The following is a 25760-nucleotide window of genomic DNA, read 5'->3' on the forward strand; positions in this document are numbered from 1 at the left end:
CCCCTTCCTGTTCTAAAATTTCAGGGTCAAGAATCAGTGTGCTTATCCAGGCCTCTTCCAAGTTGGCTCTCAGACAAGTCACGCTTTGACCATAGACCTCTGTTCACTTGGTGACAGCTGACTGGCCAGCAGTTAGTAAAGAATTTTCATAAGAACACTGGCTATAGGGCTCTCCAAACAGGCTCCCAGTGGCATCTAGGGGTGGGAAGTTGAAGATCAGTTAAGCCATTACAGAGGGACTGAGTTAGTTGATAGTTTAAGAGGCACAGACTAATAATGGCAGAAAACCAGTAAATGAAGGTTAGAATTGTCAATATGTCTTAAGTTCAGATCGCCATGGTATCTTGAATAAAATTCCAGTTTTCTATGAAGCTCATGAAATACTTCCCATACAGCCACATTTTTCTGTATACCCTACAACAAGGTCTTAGCATGTGAGGCAACTGGAATATGTCAACTTCTTTTGGTAAAGTAAAAGATTCTAAATAATAGTGACATAAAACCTGTTTTTTAAATATTTTTATATTATTTAACAATAGATTGAATAGAAAATATTTATAGAATATTAATTTTTGATTAGGAAAAACAAACCTTCATAAATTTAGTTTTATACATTTAATTTTTATAAATTTATACTTTATACAAAAAAATCATACTTTATACATTTAACTTTAGATTATTTTTCTTTCAATTTTTTTAACTGCAAAGTTTTGAAAGCAATAGTTATATAACAGCACCCAAACAGTGGAACTATATAGATACGCTTTTTAAAAACTAAATCTACTTACACAAATCTCTTTTTTATAGCTTCCAAATATCCTATACGGTTGCAGAATAAGATGGTTATCTTAAAAGACTTTGATTAATTTAAAAAATACATAATTATGGTGGATGCAGTTTTCCTCAAGGATCTCTAAATCATTATTTAATTTGTTTCTAATTCACTTGACTTTTAAAAGTTTATTTAATTTTACCTACATCCAAAATTCTTATATCTTCAGAAGGGCAAAATGATGCAATTAAATCAACAGCATAAAGGTCATGTGATCTGGTTAAATTACAGATTAACAAGTCTTTTATATAGAAAAATAATATCTGTGTAGAAAATGAGGAAATTATGTGTGTTTTTTTAACCTTTGCTGCAGTCTTTTGATTATATAATACAAAAAGGTTTAAAATTTTAAAATAGCAATGTTAAAAAAATGGAATAAAATATTTGAAGCTTTTGAACCATACTCAGTCTCATACTTTAGAAAATAATACAGACTTAAGAAGCAAAATTCAGTCCAAATTAAAAGCACATTGAATAATACTGTTCATAGCACAATTCTGAAGTGCAAAGATAATGGCTTCTGAGAAGAATAATAGAAATTGAGTTAACTAAATGAGTGAAAAAAGTGATCATTTGGATCCATTTTTGAGTTGCCTAAGGTTTTCTTTTTAAATTATATATTTAAGAAGTTTTCCATCCCTGATTTTAAATTACTTTATAACAGAGAAATAGTTTGAGGGGAGAAGGATAAGAATCTACCTTTACTTCAGGAGACTTGGAAACTCTATAACTAACAGCAAAGTTCAAAAAGAGGCTCCCTATTTCCCTGAGGCTCTTGCTATGGTTACTTTTCCTTCATCTGTTACAATAATAATAATAATAAATAATAATAATAATAAAAAAATAAGAGCACATTTATAAATTGCCAAAAGAAGAATACAAACAGGTATGTGGAAAATGATTTCAAAATTTAGGATTCACAGGTGACCTCTTGTTCCATTCTCTTGACCTCACTGGGGAAAGAATCCCACAGCCTTAGCTCTAAATCTGGACCCAGATGCCCCTCAAAACAAGGTACTAGGTCCTGGCAGGGCCTCCGATGATAATTTACTGTAAGGCCACTTCCTTTGCTCAAGTTAAAACTTTGGTGATCTTCATATCGCTTAAGCTGGTTCCCATCCCTTTAGACTCGAGGGTGAACTAATTAAGGACAGGGAGCAATATTATATCTATGTGTAAACAGTATACATGCTGACTTTGAATAACATTAAGGATGGCACTTAAATTGATGTTAATGGAAACAATAAAGCGAATCTACATGAGTTTTAACTTCATTTTTTAAAATGATTTAATCCTCACCCAAATTTTACTGTTTTTTTTTTTTGTTTTTTTTTTTTTTTAAGAGAAAGGGTTAGGGGAGAGGAGAGGGGAGGGGAGGGGAGGGGAGAGAGGGAGAGATTAGGTTAACTCCCACACATGACCCAACTACAGATGGAATTCAAAACCTGGGTATGTGAGCTGACCATGAATCAAACCCACCACTGGTATAAGGGATGAACCAACAGAGCCATACTGGCCTGGGCCCATTCTCTCTCTTGATCCAAGTCTGGCCCCACCACACCTCACCCAAGATACTGTGGTTAAAACACACACATTTGACAACAGCCTCCTGAGAGATCCTGGCAAGATCCATCCTGCTTAGCTGTTCCCAGCTGTTAATCCTCAGAAAGGACTAGAGAAAATAAACACACATTTGTTTTTGTTGCCAAGTTTGTGAATAATTTGTTGTGCATCAATAGATAATAACCAAGCTAACATTCTTCAGACTTGGCATGATATTTGGACTTATCTCCCCATCTCTCTTAGACCAAACCAGATTCCATTTGTCTGAAGGCCAATTTTCTCCACTCTCTCATATATATATATAGCCAGCGAAACGGCCCTATCAGGGGTTGGGGCCATCTGACCAACCTCCTGTGGCCCTTCCCCCATCTGGCCCTGCCCCTGATTGGCCTCTCCTACCCTATCAAGGGTGGGGCAGCCAGCCAATCCCTGTGTAGCCTTTCCCCCTGGCCAGCCCCTCCCCCAATGGGCCTCCATCATCCCAATCAGCCCACAGCCCTTCCCCATGGCTGGCCCCACCCCTGATTGCCCCCCCCCCCATTCCAATAGGGGGTGGGGTCAGCCAGCCAGCCAACCTCTTGAAGCTCCTCCCCCTCCCAGCCCCACTCCAGATCTCCCCACACACAAATCAGGGGCATAGCTGGACAGCCAACTGCCTGAGGCCCCTCCCCCCAGCAGGCACCACCCCTGATCGCTCCCCACACACCAAATGGGGTGGAGCTGGCTGCCCAACTTCCCTGGGATGTTGACCACCTATTGGCTTCCCCACCCCATTTGGAGAAAGGATCTGCCAGCCAACTTCCTGCCATCTCCTCCTCTCTACAGGCCTGTCAGGGTGGGCCAGTGGTACCATACCCCACCTGTGCAGTAATTCATGCACTGGGCCTCTAGTGTGTGCGTGTGTGTGTGTGCATGTGTGTGTGTGTGTGTGTGTGTGTGTGTGTATATATATATATATACAATATATTCATTCATTCCCCAGACAGACACATATATCTGGTTAGAGAATTGTACTTCTAATTCAGTTCAAATTTTGTAAATGATATCTTTGGAAATGACTCATCCATACATGTGCTTCACAGATTTTTATATAATCAAAACATTTTATCATAGTCTGATTCCACCACAGTTCAATTCCATAAGAGATAACTGAGTAAAAAGTGTGCTTAAAATTCTGGCTAGAACTGTTCTGAATACATGAAAAAAAAAAACACCACAATATCTAGTCTCAAAGACTTAAGAGTTCAATTAGCCAGTACTCAAAATTTTATTGGTAAACTTGATATGCAAGCTATTACGCTTTATCAAAATTCTGATTTAAAAAGAACTTCTGGTAGAGACAGAAACCTATTTTGTAAAGGTTTCTGAAAGAATTTTGGTGCAAAATTAGACTGTATAAAGTGTAAACTGCTTTATCTGAAGATGCACACAGAATATTTATTTAGGAAGTGATTTTTTTTAATATCAAAAGAAACAAATTTAAAATACCTGTCATTGAATTTGACACCCTCAACAATGCAATGATAAAACTGCAGATCTGTCTACAGAAACCTGGGCTCTGGTCCTAACTGTTGGTCAGACTGTCTCTCACTTTGAAAATATTTGTTTCCTTCACTGGGCTTCAAATTCTTCATCTGTAAAATTAGGGAAATAGATGAGATGTTGGCTTAAAATATTCTGTCTTTAAAATTAGACCAATTCAGGAAACAAGTTGCTGGACACCTCAGTAATGACATTTTCTCTTCCTCAGTATTTTAGTATATGACATTGACTTTATCATATATTGTTCACATGATTGCTAAAAGAATGAAAGGAGAGACAAAGTGCATAAAATTGCTTTTTAACTATAAAGAGGTTCGCTTGAGAATCTGCCAAGTTCAGTATTGAGGGCTTTCCTTGCATCTTGTCATTTGAACTCATCAACTTCCCTGTGCAGTTAGTAATGCTGCAATCCCATTTTATACAGATGAGGGCATCTGTATGTAGAAAAGCTATGTAACTGGTCCAGTGTCTCATAGCAATTTATGACATAGCCTCAGAGCTCGGACTCAAACTCAGGACCTTCTATTCCAAAGTCTAGGAGGGTAGCCAGGAGCACTAGGTAAGTCACACCATTACCACGAGAGAACACTTTCTCCTTCTACTCTTCCCCCCCACCCCCCTAAAAGTCCCTGGTGGACTACCAAGAACATCAAATTCCTGATTTCACCCTAGCTCCTTAATCTGCATTTCCAGTAGAAGAATTAAGTGTCCTTGGTGATCCTTATTATCAATGACATTTTCGGAAACATGGTTCTGTCCACTTCTTTACTCTGTATGATGTTTAAAAGGATCACCAAAGAGAGGATTTCCATCTTGTGTTTTGGGTTTGACTGAGACCTCTTCTAAAAAACTCTGGCCCAGGATGCAGTGTATGCAACAGCACAACCTGTTCTTCCTCACTGGACCTTCTCCCTGGTCTGCTTGGCATCCAGCTGAAGGGAAAAGAGCTCCTTCTCATCCCCAAGGGTCCCCAGACAAATAGTTGAAGGACCACGTCTGTTGATTTTTAATTCCCTCAGTGTCTATAGGAAGTCTCTGGCTGGCTGTGCTGGAAAGTCTAGAAACAGGTCAGCAAGACAAGTTCCAGGATTCTTTTCGCAGAAGTCAGCCTGGCTCCCTCTGGATATTACAACATAGGGGGCTCAGCTCTGCAGAAACCCACACATGCTGGAGATTTCCTACAACAGCAAGATTCCTATCCACTTTCCTATTCCTGAGACATTACCAATTCCTCATCTTCCTCAATTCAAATGTGCTTTTGAAAAGAATGGACAGCAAAATATGGAGGATCCTTCAAAAACATTTAAATCTCATAAAGTAATGATTGAAATACAGAAAATAAATGGATTAATAATTCATACTCATTCTATCTTTTTATTATGCCTTTTCTGTCCAGAACATTATAAGCTCCATTTGACTAGGAATATTTTCCTCCATAGAGGTTTCCCACGCTGCTCTGCACAGTGTGCTACTGAACGTTTAATGAATATTTATTGAAAAAAAATGGAGGGAATAAAGTGCAATGCATTTCTGTAGATATAAATATGATTGTTTGAATACATCATCAATCTTTGACTATTCCAGTCTGAGGAAGGTTATAGTAGTAGATAATTTAAGATAAGAAGGAATGGTACTTTTCTCTCCAGCATTAAAATGGAAGTTGAATTCCTGGAGTGAGATTGGGCTAAAGTAAGATCAGGAAATTAATTTTCAGCTTCTAAATCAAAAGTGAAAACCTTGCCGTTTATGAGCTAAATCCATCTCACAGACATATTTTCTTTGGACTTTACAGTGTTTTCAAAAAAGATTAAGTCATTTGTAAAAATCAGGTTATTTCACACACACACACACACACACACTCCAGAATTCTGTCTTCCATTGGAAAAGATCAGACTATCTGGCTACGCGGGACCCTATATTCCACATGACAACAGTCAAATGGCTGATTTCACCCACCTCCAGCACCTAGTGAGACAATGTGGTACCATGGGTAGAATGTAGGTTGTTCGGAGGATTTTACCAGAAAGCTTTTTGCACCTAATACATGCTCAATAAGTGTCAGCTACTATCATTAGCATTAGTACGTCAACATCATCATCAACACCATGGTCACCTACCTCCTCTGCATAGGCTCTGTGGACCCCAGAAATGACTATTGTGGCATCTTTCTCTGTTCTTGGCTAATGGCTTCTACAATGTTGCCCAATAGAACTTTTTACAACGTTGGGGGTGCTCTCTCTTTGTGCTGCTCAATGTGATAGCTCACTAGTAGCTACTGAACACTGGGAATGTAGATAATGCAATTAGGGAACTGAACTTTACTTTTATTTAATTCTATAGCACAGCTCTATAACTCCACTCAAGCATGCCTTTTTTCCTCCCCTCTCTCCCTATCAAACTCACTTTCTAGATCTAAGACTAATTTATGCTCTATTGTAAGCAGCTGGTAATATGTTAAATAGGTTATCTCGCTAAAGGCAATTGTCCAATTTTGCATAATCAAAATGACATTTAAAAATATGAATTCTTTGTAGCCCCATTCCCATTTTACCTCTGTAAATCTAAGGTAGAGTCTCCAGTCTCACATTGTATACTTTTAACAAGCCCTTCTAGGTGATTCTTAGAATTAGATAAATTTAGTCATTTCTATCATAGGAATAATTTCCAAATACTGATAAGGAAGAGCAGTCAGCATGCAACGCTAGGTATTTTTGAATAATGTGTACCAGCCTTCCTCCTTCCCTCCTCCTGCCCTATCTTCACCTTAACCTCCACCCACCATCCAGTGCACTGCTTACTATACTCCTCTCAGACATCCTTTGGTGTCTATCATTTCATGAAAGATAAAATTTAGGTACTAGCCAGCTCTGTTTTCTTATGATGATTGGTTTTCCAAACCCACTAATGTCAGCCCCTGTAGTAACGTTTGAACTATAATTATTTGACCCTGAACTACTTTCCATCCCTGTGTGAGTCATGATGGAACCTTGACCATGCTGTGCAATCATCCTTTCTCTCTTGAGACTGAATTTGGAATCCAAATGGATACTTGCTTTCTGCCTTTGGTAGAGTCAAGGCAATATACACCTGTGCTGATGGTGCCAAGTTCAGTCATATCCCCAGGACTGATCTGGTAAAGCTGATCCTCAGGGCAAGAGAAGCTTGAAGTCGATGCTCAGAAGCAGGGGGAGAAGTCTCCTGGGCTGGGATGGAGGGAGAGACCTAACTTCCCAAAGGCTTTCCAGTGAGGTTGGCTATGGAAGACTGGTGTGCAGCTCCATCTCATTTAAATGGCAGCACCAAGGACAGATTATTGATTGACATTGTACAAAGACAGCCTGTCACCTCTGCTTCTCAGCTAAACTCTGTTTTATAAGGAATCCCCAAAGAACTGTGCCTGGGCCCATTGATTAAGTGGACGGTAGCAGGCCAAACTCTTCTGCTACCGTCCACTTAAACAATTTGCCCCAGAAATGTGAAATACAAGTTCCACTGTGCCCAGACTGAACCAAATTTTCTCACTTCTATTTTATAAATCCTATTTATCTCACTCTCTCATGTGTGAGCAAACAGTCAGCATGGAAAATGATGAAACTAGCTGCAGAGTCCTTCCCTACATGTCTCTGGATTATTCTGGAACATCAACTCCTTTCCCTTGATGGTCCCTGGGCTCCTGCTAGCCTGATGATGTTTCTGTCACATTGCCAAGCAGTCCCTCAGACACATCCTCTCCCCCAGCCTCCATGTGTAGGGAAGAGGAAAAGAATGAGAGTTCTTGTCTTGGAACAGTGACTGTTTAATGTGGGATGCATCTGAGGAGCAGTGGAAAGATGCAGACTACTGGGTTATACACACCCAGATATTAATTCATTTGAGAAATTGGCATTTTTAGCCAAACACTGGGCTTTTTTTTTTTTTTTTTTTTTTTTTTTTTTTTTACTGATGGTCCAAGGATTTTAATTTGAAAACATTGCCCTACAGGAGAGAATTCTGACAATAGAGGCGGTGGAGGTGTGTCTGTGTGTGCGTAGATGTGTTTGCCTGTGTGTGAAGGGGTTTGCTTTTTTTGACATCAGAAGGGCATTCCTGATCTCCTTTAAAGTCACTCATTACCAAACTGATCTGTAGTAATTGATTTATTGCCAGTTGTGCCTGGTAGCCTAGCCCAGGCCCTTAGATGAGGAGAAATGGCTGGTGTTAGGAGTGTCTTTGTGTCTTTGACCAAGTAAAGAGATATGGACCCCAGTACCTGATAAACAACAGAAAGCCTTTTGCAAATACATGAATAAGAGCAGGCAGGGACTAACCACAAAATGGTGATTGAAAGCCCTCAGGACTTGCTTCACACAATTATCAACAATTCGCATATCATTGATTTTTAGAATCAGTGGGTTAAGGCAGGGTTTTTCAAACTCAGCAGTATTGACATCCTGGGCTGGATAATTCTTTGCTTGGGGGTAGGGGTGGGGCTGGAGGATGCTTAATGGCATCCTTGGCCCTGCCCACCACATGCCCTCAGTCCCCCAGGCCTTAGCTGAGACAATCAACACATTCTCTGCAGTTAAATGTTTTCTGAGGAACCAAATGTCCCTGGGGTTTGGAATTGAGAACCTGGTGTAAGACAGGGAGGGGACAAAGAGCCCCATCTCTATGTCCTTTATCAGTTTCACTTTGTCTAAAATTGTCCTTCAGGGTAAAAGCAAAACTATATACAAGCAGAAGTGGTAGTAATAATGCTTCTCATTTAAAAACACAAGGTTTTACTAGATGTACCGGTTAATAATGCAGATGTTTTTAATCAAAGAAAACATGATAATTTCAAGAGAAACATCAAAAGTGCTTTATTCAAAGTAATGTCCATCGCTAGCTACACATTTCCCACATCTTTCGGAAAATGTGTAGCTAGCGATGGACATTTATTTATTACCTGTCCCAATAGAACGTTTCTTGTTTTGAGGCAAACCATTCAGAGACCCAATTTTCTGCTTCTTCATACATTTTGAAGTGCTGCTCAGAAAATGAGTGTGCCATCCATCAGAACAAGTGGTAATCTGAAGGAGCAAGGTCTGGTGAATACAGGAGGTAGGTTAATACTTTCTAGGCAAGATCTTTTAACATGTCTTTAACAGGTTTTGAAGTGTGTAATGGTGTGTTATCATGAAGCAAAATTACTTTGCCATGTCTTCTGGCACATTTTGGTCATTTTATGATCAAAGAGTGGTTCAAATTGATTATTTGTTGTCAGTAGCTATTAGTACTAATGGTTTCACCTGGTTTTAGAAGCTCATAATACACCACACCTTCCTGATCTGACCAAACGCAAGCATTGTCTTCTTTCCGAACCTATTTGGCCTTGCAGTCAACGTTGATGGTTGACCTGAATCAACCTATGATTTTGTGCATTTGGGATTCTCAAAATAAATCCACTTTTCATCGCCAGTCACAATTCGATGCAAAAAAGACTTCCTTTCGTGCCACTGAAGCAACATTTTACTGACGACTTTTCGGTTTTTCGTTCGTCTTTTGTTCAGTTGATGTGGCACCCGTTCTCCTTCCTTTAAAACCTTGTAAATGATCAGAAATTGCTTGTTGAGCAACGTTGAATCTTTCAAGTTGTTTTTGAGTTTGACATACATCTTCATCCAATATTACTTATAATTGTTGGTCTTCAAATTTTTTTGGCTGACCTGGACATTCTTTGTCTTTCACTTCGAAATAATCACTTTTAAAGCATTTAAACCAGCATTCACAAGTACCTTGAGATAGAGCATGCTCACCATAAACTTCCTGAAGTATACTATAACTTTCAGCAGCACTTTTTTTTCCAAAATAAAGCAATGAATTAAAACTTCCTGCAAATGCTCTTTTTTTTTTGCATGAAATTCAACATTTTTAAGTGTAAAAATATCTATAATGTTAACACCTTCATAAAATTTGACATATGAAGTTTTTAAGCTTGTTGTCAATACAACAAAATAGCATAAATATCAGATCGCATATATGTCAACATATGTGAAACTCCATCTATTGAAAAAAAAATCTGCATTATTAACCAGTACACCTAGTAGTGGACTTCTGGGGAAACTTCTGTTCTCAAAACTTGACTTTGGTATTTTAAAAGTTTTAAAAATCTGGTTACTGTCAGACAGGCTCCTGTAGAGCTGGATCAACAAACTAAAGGAAGACTCCCAGCCACATCTTCATTAGCAGCTCTGCCGGCAAAATCCCTGTCACTTTGAGATGCTGTGCATTCAAAGCAATTGTAGAAAAAGTATTTCCACATTCTACTGCCTGCTTTAAGTCTGTGGTTTTGTCTTTATTATAGGTGTGGCTTTTGACTGCTGGTCAATTGTGCAAAACAAAACAAACAAACAAAACAGAAAAAAAATTTGCAGCTTAAGTTTGGTGTCTGTTTCTGAATCATCACAGCTGCTCTCTCCCCAAATGCTGGGGCAAACACTGGTTCTAACAGAGCTGGTTCACTATATTATGCATCTCATCTTGTAATTGGTTCAGGAAATCCGTATCTGAGCTCTCAGCCAAAATCATTTGAAGGAAGGGCCGGGCAAAGGGGGGATTAATGAGATCACCCGCAGATTCACACGCCTGCGTTCTCTGCAAGCCCGTGGGCTAGAGATCTGCACGTGCTCAGTTGCTGAATGAACCGCAGCCAGTTCTTGGACATCTTTACCCCGGCTAGTAAGAGATAATCAATACAACAGGTCATCAACAAAAGATTTCAGTCCAGGGATGTCAATGTAGTATCTTGGTTTGTTTTAATTGCTTGCACTTTATCCCTCTATAAAACAATGGTGTATAAACCTTAGGCTCTGAGGCTTAGAACTTGAAGTTATCTTAAGACACAGAATTCTTGCAGAAATTCTCTTTATCATGTTACTGATGTTCTAGTCTTAGGTGGCACTTGAGTGAAGTCACTCCAAGACACAGCTCCAACCACCGATCCTATGGAAACAAGCTTCTGAGAGAGAATGAGCTCCTGATTTTGCTCTTTAGAAGCTTATGATTTTTTTCCTCTTCTGACATAAAATAAGGGTGATAATCCATGTTCTTATTCAACATACACTCAACATAAAGTTCTAGGCTCTGGACTAGCTGTTAAAGAATTAAAAAGAAGAAGGAGGGGAAGGAAGAAAGGGAGGGAGGGAAGGAAGCAGGCCCTGCCTTGGGAAATCCAGTGTCATCTCTGTTTTAAGTGGTGTGGCTGGTAGTTTGGTTGAAAAATATGCAAATAAAAAAGCCAGATTTTCATAAATGCTTTGAAATCACAAGTAAAATCTCATGTAGATTTAAGATCTTAGTATATAACAGAAAATCCCCAGAGCAATAGTCTGTACTGTTCTTCTTTTACATAAAATAAGATACTGCTCCAGGATTCTGAATTTAGCAGCTGTTGGTGTATGTGTCTCTTGCCACATTCATAAAGGTTTTTAATGTACAATAACATAACATATAGCTCATCCCTTCTACGGTAAGATGCATTATTTATAACTAACTTTTTATCATCTTCACATGTTGAAGGAGCAATAAATAATCTCAGCTATCCATTTTTAGTTCCCAGAAAACAAGATTCTCTTCATTTTTCTTTTTTTTAAATTTTAATTTGTTGATTTCAAAGAGAGGAAGAGAGAGAAATATGAATTTGTTGTTCCACCTATTTATGCATTCACTGGTTACTTCTTGTGATCCAGGATCAAACCTTGGTACAAAGGGACGATGCTCCAATCTACTGAGCTGCCTGGCCAGGACCTCTCTTCATTTTTCATAGTGCCATTTGCCACCCACCCTTTCTGCCTGCGATTAGCATTGGTCAACTGTAGCTCCTGTTTTATTTCAACACACTTATAACTGGGAGACGATGCTGCTCAATGTGAATTAGCCTAAAAGCTCACCTGAAAATGCTGGATGTAAGCTGCATCCCACAGCTTCAGCACTCATGCAAGAGGCAAAACCAAAAGGCCTCAATGTCTGTACCTGAATCCATTCATCTGTAAAGTGAAAATGGACAGATTGATGTTAATAAATCTGAAAATAAAGATGGGATGGAAGTTAAAATATTCTCCTGCCCGATGTTAGTACTCATGATAATCTCCATGATTCATTCACCTTGCCTTAGTGTCATGGGAGATTTGAGATCCTCAAGATAAAAGAACGCCATCCATACATTTTGTTCTTGAAAAAGTCTGCATACTTACTCACTCTGTCTATAGCACTAATTCCTAGGCAGGCAGTTTCCAAAGCACCTCTTTGCAGAAAATTATAGGAATCTCTGCGTTCCCCCAACTCCATGCTTCCATAACCGAGGTTGGAAGCCATGAGTCATCTTCCTGGATCGTGGGCCACATAGGGGGACAAGCCAGACTTGGAAGTATGTTTCTGGAGTTCAGAGGAAAACTCATGCTTCAGAATGAATGTCAGGGGAGGAGACCGTGCTCCACGTGGAGCCCACTGTTAACGGTTCGACTCATTTCAAACACAGATACAGCACTTACAGAGGGGATGGGTGACTGCTTGGACATTGAAGGAGCTTTGCACAGAGCACAGGAGTCAGTCAGGTAACATTAAGCATAAAACAAATGTTCTAATAAGGGCTGACTATAGATCCAAATCACAAAGTGCTTGAGTCTCATTCTGGTTAGGGAAGCCTAGGAGGTATTTAGAGAGGAATTTAAGCATCTGAGCTAAGACGAGAATGATTATAAGAATCTCAATAGACAAATTTCAACTGGTAAGTGAGGGTGGTGGGCAGATGATGATGCTGTGCAAGGAGGAACAGGATAAGCATCATTATCAAGGGCCAAAGCAAAAGCAACTTTGGCCATTTGGACCTTGGTGGGGTCCCCAAGGGAATAAAATAGAAGAATGAGGAAGTAGAGGCCATTTTTCACCTCCAAGGTAAATTATTGAAATTTATTCTCCTAGCAATTGTCTTTTGTTTGGTTTTACCAGGAAGTGATCTAAGCAAGGCACTCATTTTTTTTTTTTTTAAATGGGATGGGCTTGTTCATTTGCAACTCTTCATATTTCCCTGTGTTCTTATTATTGCTTTTATTTGTGATAGTTGAGGTCAGATCTCGGGTTGGTTTACATGGAAATATAACCTCTGACACCTGTGAGAAGTTCAATAGGTCGAGTACAACAGGATTCACAGTTGCTTTAGGATTCGCTAACCCTAGAATTGAGTACGTGTCATAGTAACCAAGGGACTCCGTCTTCACCTGCCATGGGTCTTTACTCTAGTTCCATTTTTTTTTTAATAAGAAGGAGGCTCCTTCCACCTGTTTGTCACGCACCTATCCATATCTATGCTGCCGGAAAAATTATTGCAATCCATAAAGCTAGTGAATATTTTTTTGGTTCCCCCTGATCTTTAGCATCTGTGCCCCTGAAGTCCCTCTCACATCACTCTGGTACACTCATTTTGCTTTCCTATGTGACAGCAACTTCGGCCAGACTGCCTGTCATCACTCCCGGCCTCAGCCCCAGCTCTTCCTAAAGGGGTGATGGCAGACACCCACCGCTTCACCCCTCCAGCCCCGCTTCTCCTATGTGTCCTCCTGCCCAGAGCTCCCTCCATCTTCCTCCCACCCCCGGCCCTGTTACAGTGGTCCTCGCCCCATAACCAAAGGGACTGGGCGGGCGGGCGAAAACTTCAGATGCTCACACACCTCCAAGTCCCGGCTTGGAGATCCCATGGTCCCAGAGCTCCCCGCAGCCCCGGCGACCAGGAACACGCGGGCCCCGAGCCCCGCCCGATTGGACGGGAGAGCGCTCGGCCCCGCCCAGGCACCGCCGTCGCCTGTTCCTGTCCCGCCCCCAGCCCGGCATCCCCATCACCCAGTCTCTCTGGCCCCGCCCCGCCAAGAGTCTCCGTCCATCCCGAGGCTCCGCCCATCCCAGACTTGTCCCCAGGCCCCGCCCAGGCCCCGCCCCTGTCTGGTCCCGCCCCGCCCCCGTCCCCGTAGCTGTCTCTCGCCCTCCCCGGGCCGCGCGGCCGGAGCTGGCACGGAGGAGCGGCGGCGGCGGCGGCGGCGGCTTCGGGCATCGCGGCTTGGGGAGCTGGCGCTCCGCCGGACACGGCGCCCCCGCCAGCGCCCTCCGCGCGCGCGGACCTGCCTCCCGCGGTCCCGGGCGGCCCGGGGCGTCCGGCGTCCCCCAAGGGCAAGCGTGTCCGCGCGGGGCGGGGGACCAGCGCGGGGCTGCAGCCTGTTGGAGCTCGGGGAGCGCGGGGCCCGGGGTCCGGGGCTCAGGGACCCCGCGCGGAGCCGCACGGCCCGGCCTCCTGCGCACAGCAGTTCCCTCCAACTCCCCCCCTCCGCCGCGTTGGGGCCCAGCGCTGTCGGAGGACCCCGTCCGGATCTGCGAAGGTGAGTAGACTTGACCATTGAGGGGTCTTCTGTCCCCTCATCACCGCCAGAGATAGGGGAGCGGGAAGCGCAGAATGGGGGCGGCATGTTCCTAGGAAGCGCATTAAAAAAAAAAAAAATGCAACAGGCGGGGCCGGGCAGGAAAACTCCTCGGGTTAACGTTTCCCGCGGAGAGGAGACTTGTCCAGGACTGAAACTTGGGTAGGTTCTTCCCATCCCAAGACTCGCAGGGACTCCTGAAGTCTGGCTCTGAGCTCCCTCTGCTGGCTCCTTGCGAGGATGGAAACCGAGGCTACAGGTGAGAGGTGGGAGCGGAACTGCCTGCCCTTCTTGGCTCCCACACATTGTCATGCTTTCTCCTTTGAAGAAAGTGGTCCCTTACTGGGGCACCTTCTGATCCCATGAAAGCTAAACCCTCAAACGGAATCTAATAACGGTCCTTGCAACTTTTGCTTTTTGTCACCGAGTCGTTTGTGCCTGAAACAACAACAACCATAGCAGGACTCACTGGGTAAACTGCATTTGAATAAAAACATTATATTTATTTTACATTTTAAATTAAATCTATTGGGGTGACATTGCTTAATAAAGCTATATAGGTTTCTAGTGTACAATTCTATGATACATCATCTGTATATTGGCTGGTGTGCCTAAAAGCCAGAGTCAAATCTCCTTCCCTTAGTCACCCCTCCACCCCTCATTACCCCTCACCCCCTTAAAAAATTTTAAATAGCTAAAGCCAGCTACAGTTAAAATAAATACCATCGGGCAAAGTTATATCTTGTAGCTGCTTGTCATCTGCCACTATTCTTTGTTATCCTAATGCGTGCATTTAAAAGTATAATAGTAATTAAAAAAAAGATCTCTTGAATTAACTTAGGTTGTATTTAATAACAGATTTTATTGTGATTCTGAAATTTCTGTCCAGTACATGAATTGTGATATCAATTTATAGCCACTCCCAGCATGCTTGTAGCCTCAGAGAATTTCTTTGTGCTTTTTTTTTTTTCTCTCCTCCCAGAAAGGAATGTCATGAAAAAGGAACAGAAAAGAGCCATCATTGTTGGTGAAAGGGGAGTGTTCTTTCCCAGCTGGTGGTTGCTTCATGATTGGAAGAGAAGTACCTAGGTGGCAGAAGAGATTAGATTCTTCTAGCTGTACAGATGGAGCTGATAAAAGAAGACGTGGAAATGCTTCCTCTGGGGCATAATAGACTGATAAGCAAGAGGGCCTGAAAAAGACAGATTTGAAATGAGGACAGGAATTTTGAGATTTTTTAAAACCAGGTAGGACTTTGGACACTTGTTGAGGATGTTTTTCTCCCAAAAACGAAGAATAAAAATTCTCAAAGTCAGAAATGTAAAAAGCTGAGACGAAAAACAACCGAGTCTACCCCAAGGATTTCAGTACTTCGTCACTTTCTTTGGGTAGACACACACACAAGGGCATCACTCACGTCTGGGGATTTTATTTCCTGCGATGGTTTCCTGTGCTAGGAATGGCTTAATTTGGAATTTAGAGTGGTTTTTTTTTCCTACCTTTTTGTTTTTCTTTTGATACAATGTGTGTTTTGATACTTCATGTTAAATTTATGCAAAGGAGATAAATCCTAAAGTCATAGTATGTTTGACTCTCTATATCACTGTTTGCTCTGTGATATGGAAAAACTAGAGGATTTAACATTCCTTGAAGTTTTGTTGGAAGCAAAACTGCATTAGAGACACAGATATACAGTGTAAGTTTTCTCTTTTTGGCAATCGTATTTGCTTTGAAGGAGCCAACTATCAGCTGGATTTCACAGCATAAGCGATTTATAGTCTTTGTTTTATCAAGGCCTTAAATGGGTGTTTTATACTGAGCAGATGGGAACCACATTGAGCGCTCTGTTTGACATGATTGCCTAAGGAAGGGAACTCCCTGATGGATCATGGCGTTAATGTTTACAGGACATTTCTTATTTTTAGCATTAGTGATGTTTGCTTTCTCTACTTTTGAGGAATCTGTAAGCAATTACTCTGACTGGGCAGTTTTTGCAGATGATATAGATCAGTTTAAGACACAGAAAGTGCAAGATTTCAGATCCAACCAAAAGCAGAAAAAAAGTATGCTTCATCCAAGTTTATATTTCGATGCGGGAGAGATTCAAGCAATGAGACAAAAGTCTCGCACAAGCCATTTGCACCTTTTTAGAGCTATCAGAAATGCAGTGACAGTTATGCTGTCCAACCCAACATACTACCTACCTCCACCCAAGCATGCTGACTTTGCTGCCAAGTGGAATGAAATTTATGGTAACAATCTGCCTCCTTTAGCTTTGTACTGTTTGCTATGCCCAGAAGACAAAGTTGCCTTTGAATTTGTCTTGGAATATATGGACAGGATGGTTGGCTACAAAGACTGGCTAGTTGAGAATGCACCAGGGGATGAGGTCCCAGTTGGCCATTCCTTAACAGGCTTTGCCACAGCCTTTGACTTTTTATATAACTTCCTAGATGCTCACCGAAGACAGAAATACCTGGAAAAAATATGGGTGGTTACCGAGGAAATGTACGAGTATTCCAAGGTCCGATCATGGGGCAAACAACTTCTTCATAACCACCAAGCTACTAATATGATAGCACTGCTCACCGGGGCTTTGGTGACGGGGGCAGAAAAAGATTCTAAAGTAAATTTATGGAAGCAAGTTGTTGTAGATGTGATGGAAAAGACCATGTTTCTATTGAATCATATTGTCGATGGTTCTTTGGATGAAGGTGTGGCGTATGGAAGCTACACGGCTAAATCAGTCACGCAGTATGTGTTTCTGGCCCAGCGCCATTTTAATATCAACAACTTGGATAATAACTGGTTAAAAATGCACTTTTGGTTCTATTATGCCACCCTTTTACCGGGCTTCCAAAGAACTGTGGGCATAGCAGATTCCAATTATAATTGGTTTTATGGTCCAGAGAGCCAGCTGGTTTTCTTGGATAAGTTCATCTTAAAGAATGGAGCTGGGAACTGGTTAGCTCAGCAGATTAGAAGGCACCGACCTAAAGATGGACCGATGGTCCCCTCCACTGCCCAGAGGTGGAGCACTCTTCACACTGAATACATCTGGTATGATCCCCAGCTCACCCCACAGCCTCCCACTGAATATGGTACGGCAAAAATGCACACCTTCCCTAACTGGGGTGTTGTCACGTATGGGGCTGGGTTGCCAAATACCCAGACTAATACCTTTGTGTCTTTTAAGTCTGGGAAACTTGGAGGTCGAGCTGTGTATGACATAGTTCACTTTCAGCCATACTCCTGGATTGATGGGTGGCGAAGCTTCAACCCAGGACATGAGCACCCAGACCAGAACTCGTTTACTTTTGCTCCCAATGGTCAAGTATTCGTTTCCGAAGCTCTCTATGGACCCAAGTTGAGCCACCTCAACAACGTGTTAGTGTTTGCACCGTCACCCACGAGCCAATGTAACAAGCCCTGGGAAGGGCAGCTGGGAGAATGTGCACAGTGGCTCAAATGGACCAACGAGGAGGTTGGTGACGCAGCAGGGGAAATCATCACTGCCTCTCAGCATGGGGAGATGATTTTTGTGAGCGGGGAAGCAGTATCTGCTTACTCTTCAGCAATGAAACTGAAAAGCGTGTACCGCGCTTTGCTTCTCCTAAATTCTCAAACCTTGCTAGTTGTCGATCACATTGAGAAGCAAGATGATTCTCCGATAAAATCTGTCAGTGCCTTCTTTCATAACCTGGATATTGATTTTAAGTACATCCCCTACAGGTTTATGAACAAGTATAATGGCGCCATGATGGACGTGTGGGATGCACACTACAAAATGTTTTGGTTTGATCACCATGGCAGTAGCCCCGTTGCAAGTATACAGGAAGCAGAGCAAGCTGCCGAATTTAAGAAGCGGTGGACCCAGTTTGTTAACGTCACATTTCAGATGGAATCCACAATCACAAGAATCGCATATGTCTTTTATGGGCCGTATGTCAATGTTTCCAGCTGCAGATTTACTGATAACTCCAACTCCGGTCTTCAGATTTCTCTCAACGTCAATAATACTGAACATGTTATCTCCATTGTAACTGACTACTACAACCTGAACACGAGATTCAACTACCTGGGATTTGGTGGCTTTGCCAATGTGGCTGATCAGGGCCAAATCACCCGATTCGGTTTGGGCTCTCAAGCGATCGTAAGGCCCGTAAGACAGGATAAAGTTATGTTCCCCTTTGGATTTAAATTTAATATAGCAATCGGGTTGATTTTGTGCATCAGCTTGTTGATTTTAACTTTTCAGTGGCGGTTTTACCTGTCTTTTAGAAAGCTGATGCGGTGGATTCTAATCCTTGTTGTTGTCTTGTGGTTTATTGAGCTCCTGGATGTGTGGAGCACGTGCACTCAGCCCATCTGTGCAAAATGGGCAAGGACGGAGATGGAGGCCAGCGCCAAGTCTGTGTCTTCCCAAGGGCACCACATTGATCGTCCTGATGTTGTCATTACCTCACTTCCTGGTTCAGGAGCTGAAATTCTCAAACAACTATTTTTCAACAGCAGTGATTTCCTCTACATCAGGGTTCCCACAGCATACATTGATATCCCTGAAACTGAATTTGAAATTGAGTCCTTTGTAGATGCCTGCGAATGGAAGGCATCAGATATCCACAGCGTGCATTTCCGCCTGCTCCGAGGCTGGCTGCAGTCTTTAGTCCAAGATACAAAACTGCATTTGCAGAACATCCATCTGCATGAATCCAGCAGAGGTAAACTGGCCCAATATTTTCCAGTGAATAAGGACAAGAAAAGAAAATCGAAGAGAAGAGAGTCTTTGTCGGAACAAAGAAGTAGAATGAGAGGCGCCTTTGATAGAGACGCTGAATACATTAGGGCTTTGAGGAGACACCTGGTTTACTTCCCGAGCGCACGGCCTGTGCTCAGTCTAAGCAGTGGGAGCTGGACCTTAAAGCTTCATTTTTTCCAGGAGGTTTTGGGATCTTCGCTGAGGGCATTGTATGTAGTAAGGGACCCTCGGGCGTGGGTTTATTCAATGCTGTACAGTAGCAAACCAAGTCTGTACTCTCTGAAGAACATACCAGAGCGCTTAGCCAAACTGTTTAAAGTAGAGGGAGATAAAGGCAGATGTAGCTTACATTCCGGCTATGCTCCGGAGTATGAATCATTAAGGAAAGAATTATCAAAACCCAAGGCTAGCGCAGTCTCCCTGTTGTCTCATTTGTGGCTGGCACACACAGCAGCAGCCCTGAGAATAAACTCGGATTTGCTACCTACCAGCTACCAGCTGGTCAAGTTTGAAGACATTGTGCATTTCCCCCAGAAAACCACCGAAAGGATTTTCGCCTTCCTTGGCATCCCTTTGTCTCCTGCTAGTTTAAACCAAATATTGTTTGCCACTTCCACGAACCTTTTCAATCTTCCCTACGAAGGGGAAATATCACCAAGTAATAGTAATGTTTGGAAACAAAACTTGTCTCGAGATAAAATTAAACAGATTGAAAACATCTGCTGGACACTGATGGACCGTCTAGGATATCCAAAGTTAATGGACTGAGCTGCGGGTCAGCAGGAATTTGCACTAATATGTTCCAACCCAGTTTGTGGACATGGATTAGAAGAGTTTGCTTATTCTTGTACTTGTGTGTGTGTGTGTGTGTGTGTGTGTGTGTGTGTGTGTGAGAGAGAGAGAGAGAGAGAGAGAGAGAGAGAGAGAGAGAGAGAGAAGAGAATGTGTGTGTTCAGTTAATTGCACAGAGAGATAATTTTAAAAATAGACACCGTATTTGGCAGAGCACGATTTAATTTTTATGTTACTACTTTCTTGCCTTTGTTTCTGAATTGTTTTCTGCTAAAATGCTTCCACTACAGAGGTGTAGATGAAGTTCTGTTGTGGTCAGGAAAAGTAGGAAGACTTTTAAAGTTTTTGTCTTAACTCTCTTCATCTGCAACTGTGCTGATGTGTCCTGGAACCTCAAAGGCTGCTCAAGGCCTTCCGTTGTTGTTTTACCCAGGCATCTCTTGCTTTCAAGATGGATTACAGAAGTTCCTTAGCTTTTTATAAAAGGTCTTCTAACATGTTTATCCCGCACAAGAAAATAAATCCTTTACTGTGTATGATGTTTAGTGATATCACTGGGGAAATGGTGGAAACTTCTATCTGAACTATGGGGCTATAGGGTTCCTTCTATAAAATACAGATGGATATACAGAATGAATGTGGTGTGTTTTTGTTTGTTTTTTTGCAGATCAGAAACTGACCTAAACAGCCTTCTTAATGCTTTCTACTTTGAAGTAATGGAATCAGCCTTTGTATAATCTGGGTGCCAAGGGCTGGTGGAGTATTTTCGACCTGCTTGTCTGTGTAAAACTCCTTTCTTTGTATTGCCTCCTTGAAACCACAGCTGCTAGCATCACACCACTCCCATCCTGTCTCTCTCTCTCTCTTTTTTTTTTTTGTCACTGTCGTGCAAAATCAGTCGCATTTACTGATGGTTAAACTCCTTGTGTTTTCGGGATGTTTTCCCTCTGATGATTAATTTTGCATTAAAACCTAACCCAGATTTATAATGAAACTTCTTTTTGTGGAATTATCGCCGTATGACTCAAAGGAAGCTGAGCCACCACAGGCTGCATTTTGTTTTTGTTTTTTTAGACTGGAAGCAGAGTTGGAAAACTGCCTGACTTGTCTCACATCCTTTGAATGAGTTTACAGACTGCCAGTGTGGACAAATGGGGGATGATGTCAGAAGCATCTGTTTCCTTCACCATCTGCATCTTATTATAAATGTAGTCGTCATCGAATGCGGCTCATTTTCTTTTGGTAGGCACTGAAATCCAAATGCTGTGCCAGTACAAGCCAGTGGAGTAATTACAACGTACTGGGTGAAAACTATTAGGCAGTGTGGAGACTTGATGAAATCTCTGTACAGATTGCAGTCTTCTTCCTGATGTTGCAAACTGTCGTTTCCCCCAAGCTCTCTAGCACTTGGGAGTCTGTTGTTCTGACCTAGATAAAAGTGGTTCTTTCTCAGTAGTTTGTTATTGTGTCAGAATGTGCCTGTAGAGTGATAAAGCTGTGGATATGTTCTATTCCAGCAAAACCTCACTTGGCTGTCATTTCCCCCGATATAGTGTGAATGAATGCAGGCCACTCCTACTCCTCTTATATTGACTTTCTTCCCGGAGCTCCCATGACTTTTTCTCTACAATGTCAAAATGAATGAAAGTGCTATTAACGTAGGTTGAGAGGGCAACCGAAGACCTGAATCTACACTGTTATTGCCGAGGAAGACGATAACCTTCCTATTTGAGGGTTATCAACAGGCATGTAAAATTGCTACACAGATGTTAACACTATTTTCATAGTTGGTCCGAGTGTCACTGTTTGCTTTCATTTCCCAGGATATGGGATCTCAAATGAGATCCATTATAAAGGCTTTGGGTTGGCAGTAATATTAGGTCTGATCAAGGTAAGAATTAGACATGTGTAGGTAACAAATAAGAAAATGGAAGCTTTTCTTTAAAATTTTATAGAAATGTGCCCATGGGCAGAAGAGAGCCAGGTTCATTATGTGGAGGAAAGAAGGGGAAAATGAAAAAGAGTAGTTTTGTGAATGAATGAATATGGAAACGTTATTGATAGCTGATGAAAGTGACATGGTTAATAAAATGAGCTTCACAGTGCACCATCTTTCCAGCAATGTCAAGGTGAATTTTCCTGTCCCTGTACTCACCCACTCCTGCCCCAAGGGAAAGTTTGCTGAAGGGGAACACCTACTTGCAGCTTCTCCTGTAGAAATATTTTATGTGGAGACGCATTGAACATGCATGCATATGTTCATATATTCATGCTTGGAGACCCCTGCCTTGTCATCTCAATACCTAAGGTGACTGACTCTCCAAACACCCAGGTCCTACACTCTTAGGGTGCTACCTAGGAAAAAATTCAACCAGACTCTACACTTATTCTTAATCATCTTAAAAATAAAACAGCAATGATCACTATGTGACTCTTTCAAAGGAAACTAAATGTTATCTCTATAAATTCAATTCCTTCATTAACTTCCCCAAACTTCTGCCCGAGATAAAAGCTTTTATTAAAATAAGAGCATTTAAGTCTTGAAACTTTGAAAGAATGTGTTCTGCTGACACAAGTAACATAAGTAAATATAGTGACAATAATCTGTTTTTCCAAAGTGAAATAATGTTAATTATTCATTTTGGATGGAATATGCTCTACCCAGAGTTGAATTTACTGTAATAAAAATTCCAGGAAGGATAAGAAATGGGAGAATCTGTTAAAAAAAAAAAAAAAAAAAAAAAAAAAAAAAAAAAGTAAATCTATGTGGCTTAATTTATATAAACCTGGAGAAGCACAAGTTTTAAGCAGATGACACAAAAATGCATACATATTAGGCCCAGATCCCATATATTAGACATTTGATTGACATTTTAGACAGGAAGAAGTAGTAAGTGCCTGCCAAGAATGGATGTTAGGTCAAATTCCCAGCATGGAAGAGGACTGGCCACATAACCCTCTGAAAGTATTCAAACAAGGTCTCCACACACACAAGTATGCTTTAATTGCTTCTTCTGGCCACTTGTAATTTATGTCATTTATCAGTAGAGTTTGGGGTGCATCATCATAGATTCTAGACAGTCCTGATATATAAAGTATATCACATTAAATTTTCTATGAGTATTAACAATGACTTAAAAATTGCTATGTTTGATCATAAACCATTTTTTTTTGAAACTATATATATAACAAGACTCTTACTAAGTAAATAAAAAGCTAAAAGCAAGTTGGCTGTGGTTGGGAGAGTTTGTAATAGCCCTCTTCTTTAGGTCTTGGGTAACTTAGAATTCCTTATGAAGCTGAGAAGGCAGACAATGGGAAATACAATTGCATATTGACATATCGTCCTACACTTTCAGCCACTAAACTTGCGCCATTTAAGGATGGGCAATCCTTGCCTCTACTCTTTTAATTTAATTCCAAGTTCTGTCTCTGACTTCCACTGTCTTCTGCATACATCTTCCCAACTTACTAAATGGCAAGAACATCCCTGCACTATGTACTTGTACTCTCAATCTGTCCCTGCTGCCACTAGTAAGGTCTTTCGGTATGATCTTTCTAAAAAGAGGTTCTTGCAGGTTGCTTGAGATATTCTAAGTCAGTGATGCATGAGGTTGGCTCAGGGAAGACTTTTTTTTTTTTTTTTTTTTTTTTTAAAGAGATGTAGCATCTATCATGAATTAGTTTCAATATGTGCTACAGATTGAACCATAAGTTTTCATGAACCTCACAAGAAATCTATGCGGTACTTATTTTACAGATAAATTTGAAACCCATGTTATCTCCATGGGGAATATGCTTTGTGAAATGATGTTGAGTGAATTTACAATTTATTCAATGTTTACCATACTTTTTTTTTTGGCTATATCTAGCTATTGATTAATACAAGGGAAGAACACAAAAATTGGTTGACTATGATCCTAGTCTAAGGAATTGGCAATCTCTAGATACTGCAAAATTTATCAAGAAGAGAGGCAGGCAGGTAGAGATGACCACTGGATGAAAGGTGTCAGAAAATCTTATCTGTGCTGTAGTTGACACGGCTTATTTATTTCTGGAACTGCGCTGATGAGAAAAGATTAGTTTAAAGAGGGAGTTTTTGGTAAATTTGGATAGAGTTCACCACCTAATCTTTTCTTATTTAGGCTTTGACTCTGTAGTTGTCATGGCACCTGCTATTGATTACCACAGAGACATGCAAATAGAACAGAAGCACTGACACTTGCCCTCTTCCTATTGCCTTTCACTCAACTTCCCTAGCACATTTACTACAAAGAAACTCAATCCCTCACTGAATACCAATGTCCTGAAGAGCACAAGGTCTGCAGAGTTCATGCTGATGATTGCTGGTAATGACAGGAAGAATAACTCAATGTATTTCATCTTATTCACTTTAATGCCATACATAACAAAGAATTGTCCAAATTAAAAAAATAATCTGTATACAATAATGTTTTCCTGTTAACTCATTTGGCCAAACATATAAATGTCATTCACACATATAAATTGGGTTGGACTAAAAGAACCTTATCCTCTGCTTGGTGCTTTGTACGTTTAGATGCTTTCTGTCTTCCATGTCTGTAGAAGAGAATCCAGGAGCAAATCCCAGAGCCTCCAGCCAGAAACTCAGCCTCCCAATGAAAAGTACCCTCTGCATTGGGACCAAGTGCCACAGACCTGTGAGAGTGGGGCTCATACTCTTGGTAGACAGAGATTCCTTTGCTATGATTGTTTTTTCTTGGATATTGCTATCCACACCCTACTATGGTTCACTTCAGGTGAATTAGAAAACACTATTGTGTTGATCGTAGAGTATGCCAGCTCTGCTGCACCTCTTTATCAAACCATAGGCATTATGGATATGCAAAATAGGTTCCACTAATATGTTGACCCTATCTGGGAAGAGAGAAGCCCTTCTCAGTGATACTGGTCAGTTTCTGTGGCCAGAGGTGGGACTTAGTATCAGAATTCATATACTCACACATTCTATAATCCGGTGCCAAGCATAAAAAATCTGAAAGATACTCTGAGGAATGCACAATTATAATAATTCTGACCTCTCATTAGCACATTCTCCTATTTCCCACCAAGTAACCCAGAGTGAATGTTTATCTTGCATTTTCTGTTAACCATTCTCTGGATTATCTTTATAGCTCTACCACACACATCTCTTCTTATCAACATATTGTAGATTTTTTCATGTTTTGTAACTTTTTGTAAACAGTAACATACTGCATATATTATTGTGCAACTTGCTTTGCTTTGCCCAAAATTTTGTCTGATGCATGTTTATTTTGTAGATATCCACTTATTTTCAACATGGTAGTGTTCCATTATATGCATATGCCACTTTCTGAATATTCCATACTTTATCTTTTATCATGTTGATAGATTTGGGGAATATTTCTAATTTTTGCAAATTCCAACACTGTATAAAAAATTCTCAAGTATGTTCTATATATAAGAAGGTTCTGTGTTTTGTTTGTACACAGAACCTTCCCACCTACTCCCACCCCAGCCTTCTCCCAAGTATTTGTATCCGTGGCTGAAAGCACACCCTTGGCTATTTTAGATGATGCCAAGGTATTATTTCTCAGATTGTCTATACAAATTGATACTCCAGCCATCATAGGAAAGTTTCTGTTCCTGATGTTCTCTTGTACTTGACAGTTTCAGATTATTTAATACTTTCCTGTCTAGGTGTCACATTTTTGTTTTAATTTGCACTGTTCTGATTATTAATGACATATAGCTTATATGCATCTGAGCATGAGCACATTCACATGTATAGTCCTTATTGTTTTCCATCTGTATTTTGTGAAATGAAGTCCATGATCATGTCCGTGTC

At 41.0% G+C, this 25760-nt stretch overlaps 1 protein-coding gene and 1 long non-coding RNA gene across 2 annotated transcripts in view; one reads left to right on the plus strand and one right to left on the minus strand.

Moving 5' to 3' along the window:
- Window positions 1–13712, minus strand: part of LOC123651548 — a 37698-nt gene extending 23986 nt beyond the window's left edge. Inside the window, exons 1-2 of the long non-coding RNA XR_006740331.1 lie at window positions 13624–13712; window positions 11848–11943 (exon numbers count right to left, since the gene is read on the minus strand). This is a non-coding gene — a long non-coding RNA (uncharacterized LOC123651548). The remainder of the gene's footprint in view (window positions 1–11847; window positions 11944–13623) is intronic.
- Window positions 13713–13920: 208 nt separating this feature from the next.
- Window positions 13921–23545, plus strand: DSEL (dermatan sulfate epimerase like). The gene is made up of 2 exons (XM_045574292.1): window positions 13921–14322; window positions 15344–23545. Exon 2 carries the CDS (start codon window positions 16250–16252, stop codon window positions 19886–19888), a length of 3639 nt encoding a protein of 1212 aa, XP_045430248.1. The 5' UTR covers window positions 13921–14322; window positions 15344–16249; the 3' UTR covers window positions 19889–23545.
- The last annotated feature ends 2215 nt before the right edge of the window (window positions 23546–25760 follow it).

Source organism: Pipistrellus kuhlii, unplaced genomic scaffold, assembly GCF_014108245.1.
Source record: "Pipistrellus kuhlii isolate mPipKuh1 unplaced genomic scaffold, mPipKuh1.p scaffold_m20_p_6, whole genome shotgun sequence".
Classification (NCBI taxonomy): Eukaryota; Metazoa; Chordata; class Mammalia; order Chiroptera; family Vespertilionidae; genus Pipistrellus; species Pipistrellus kuhlii.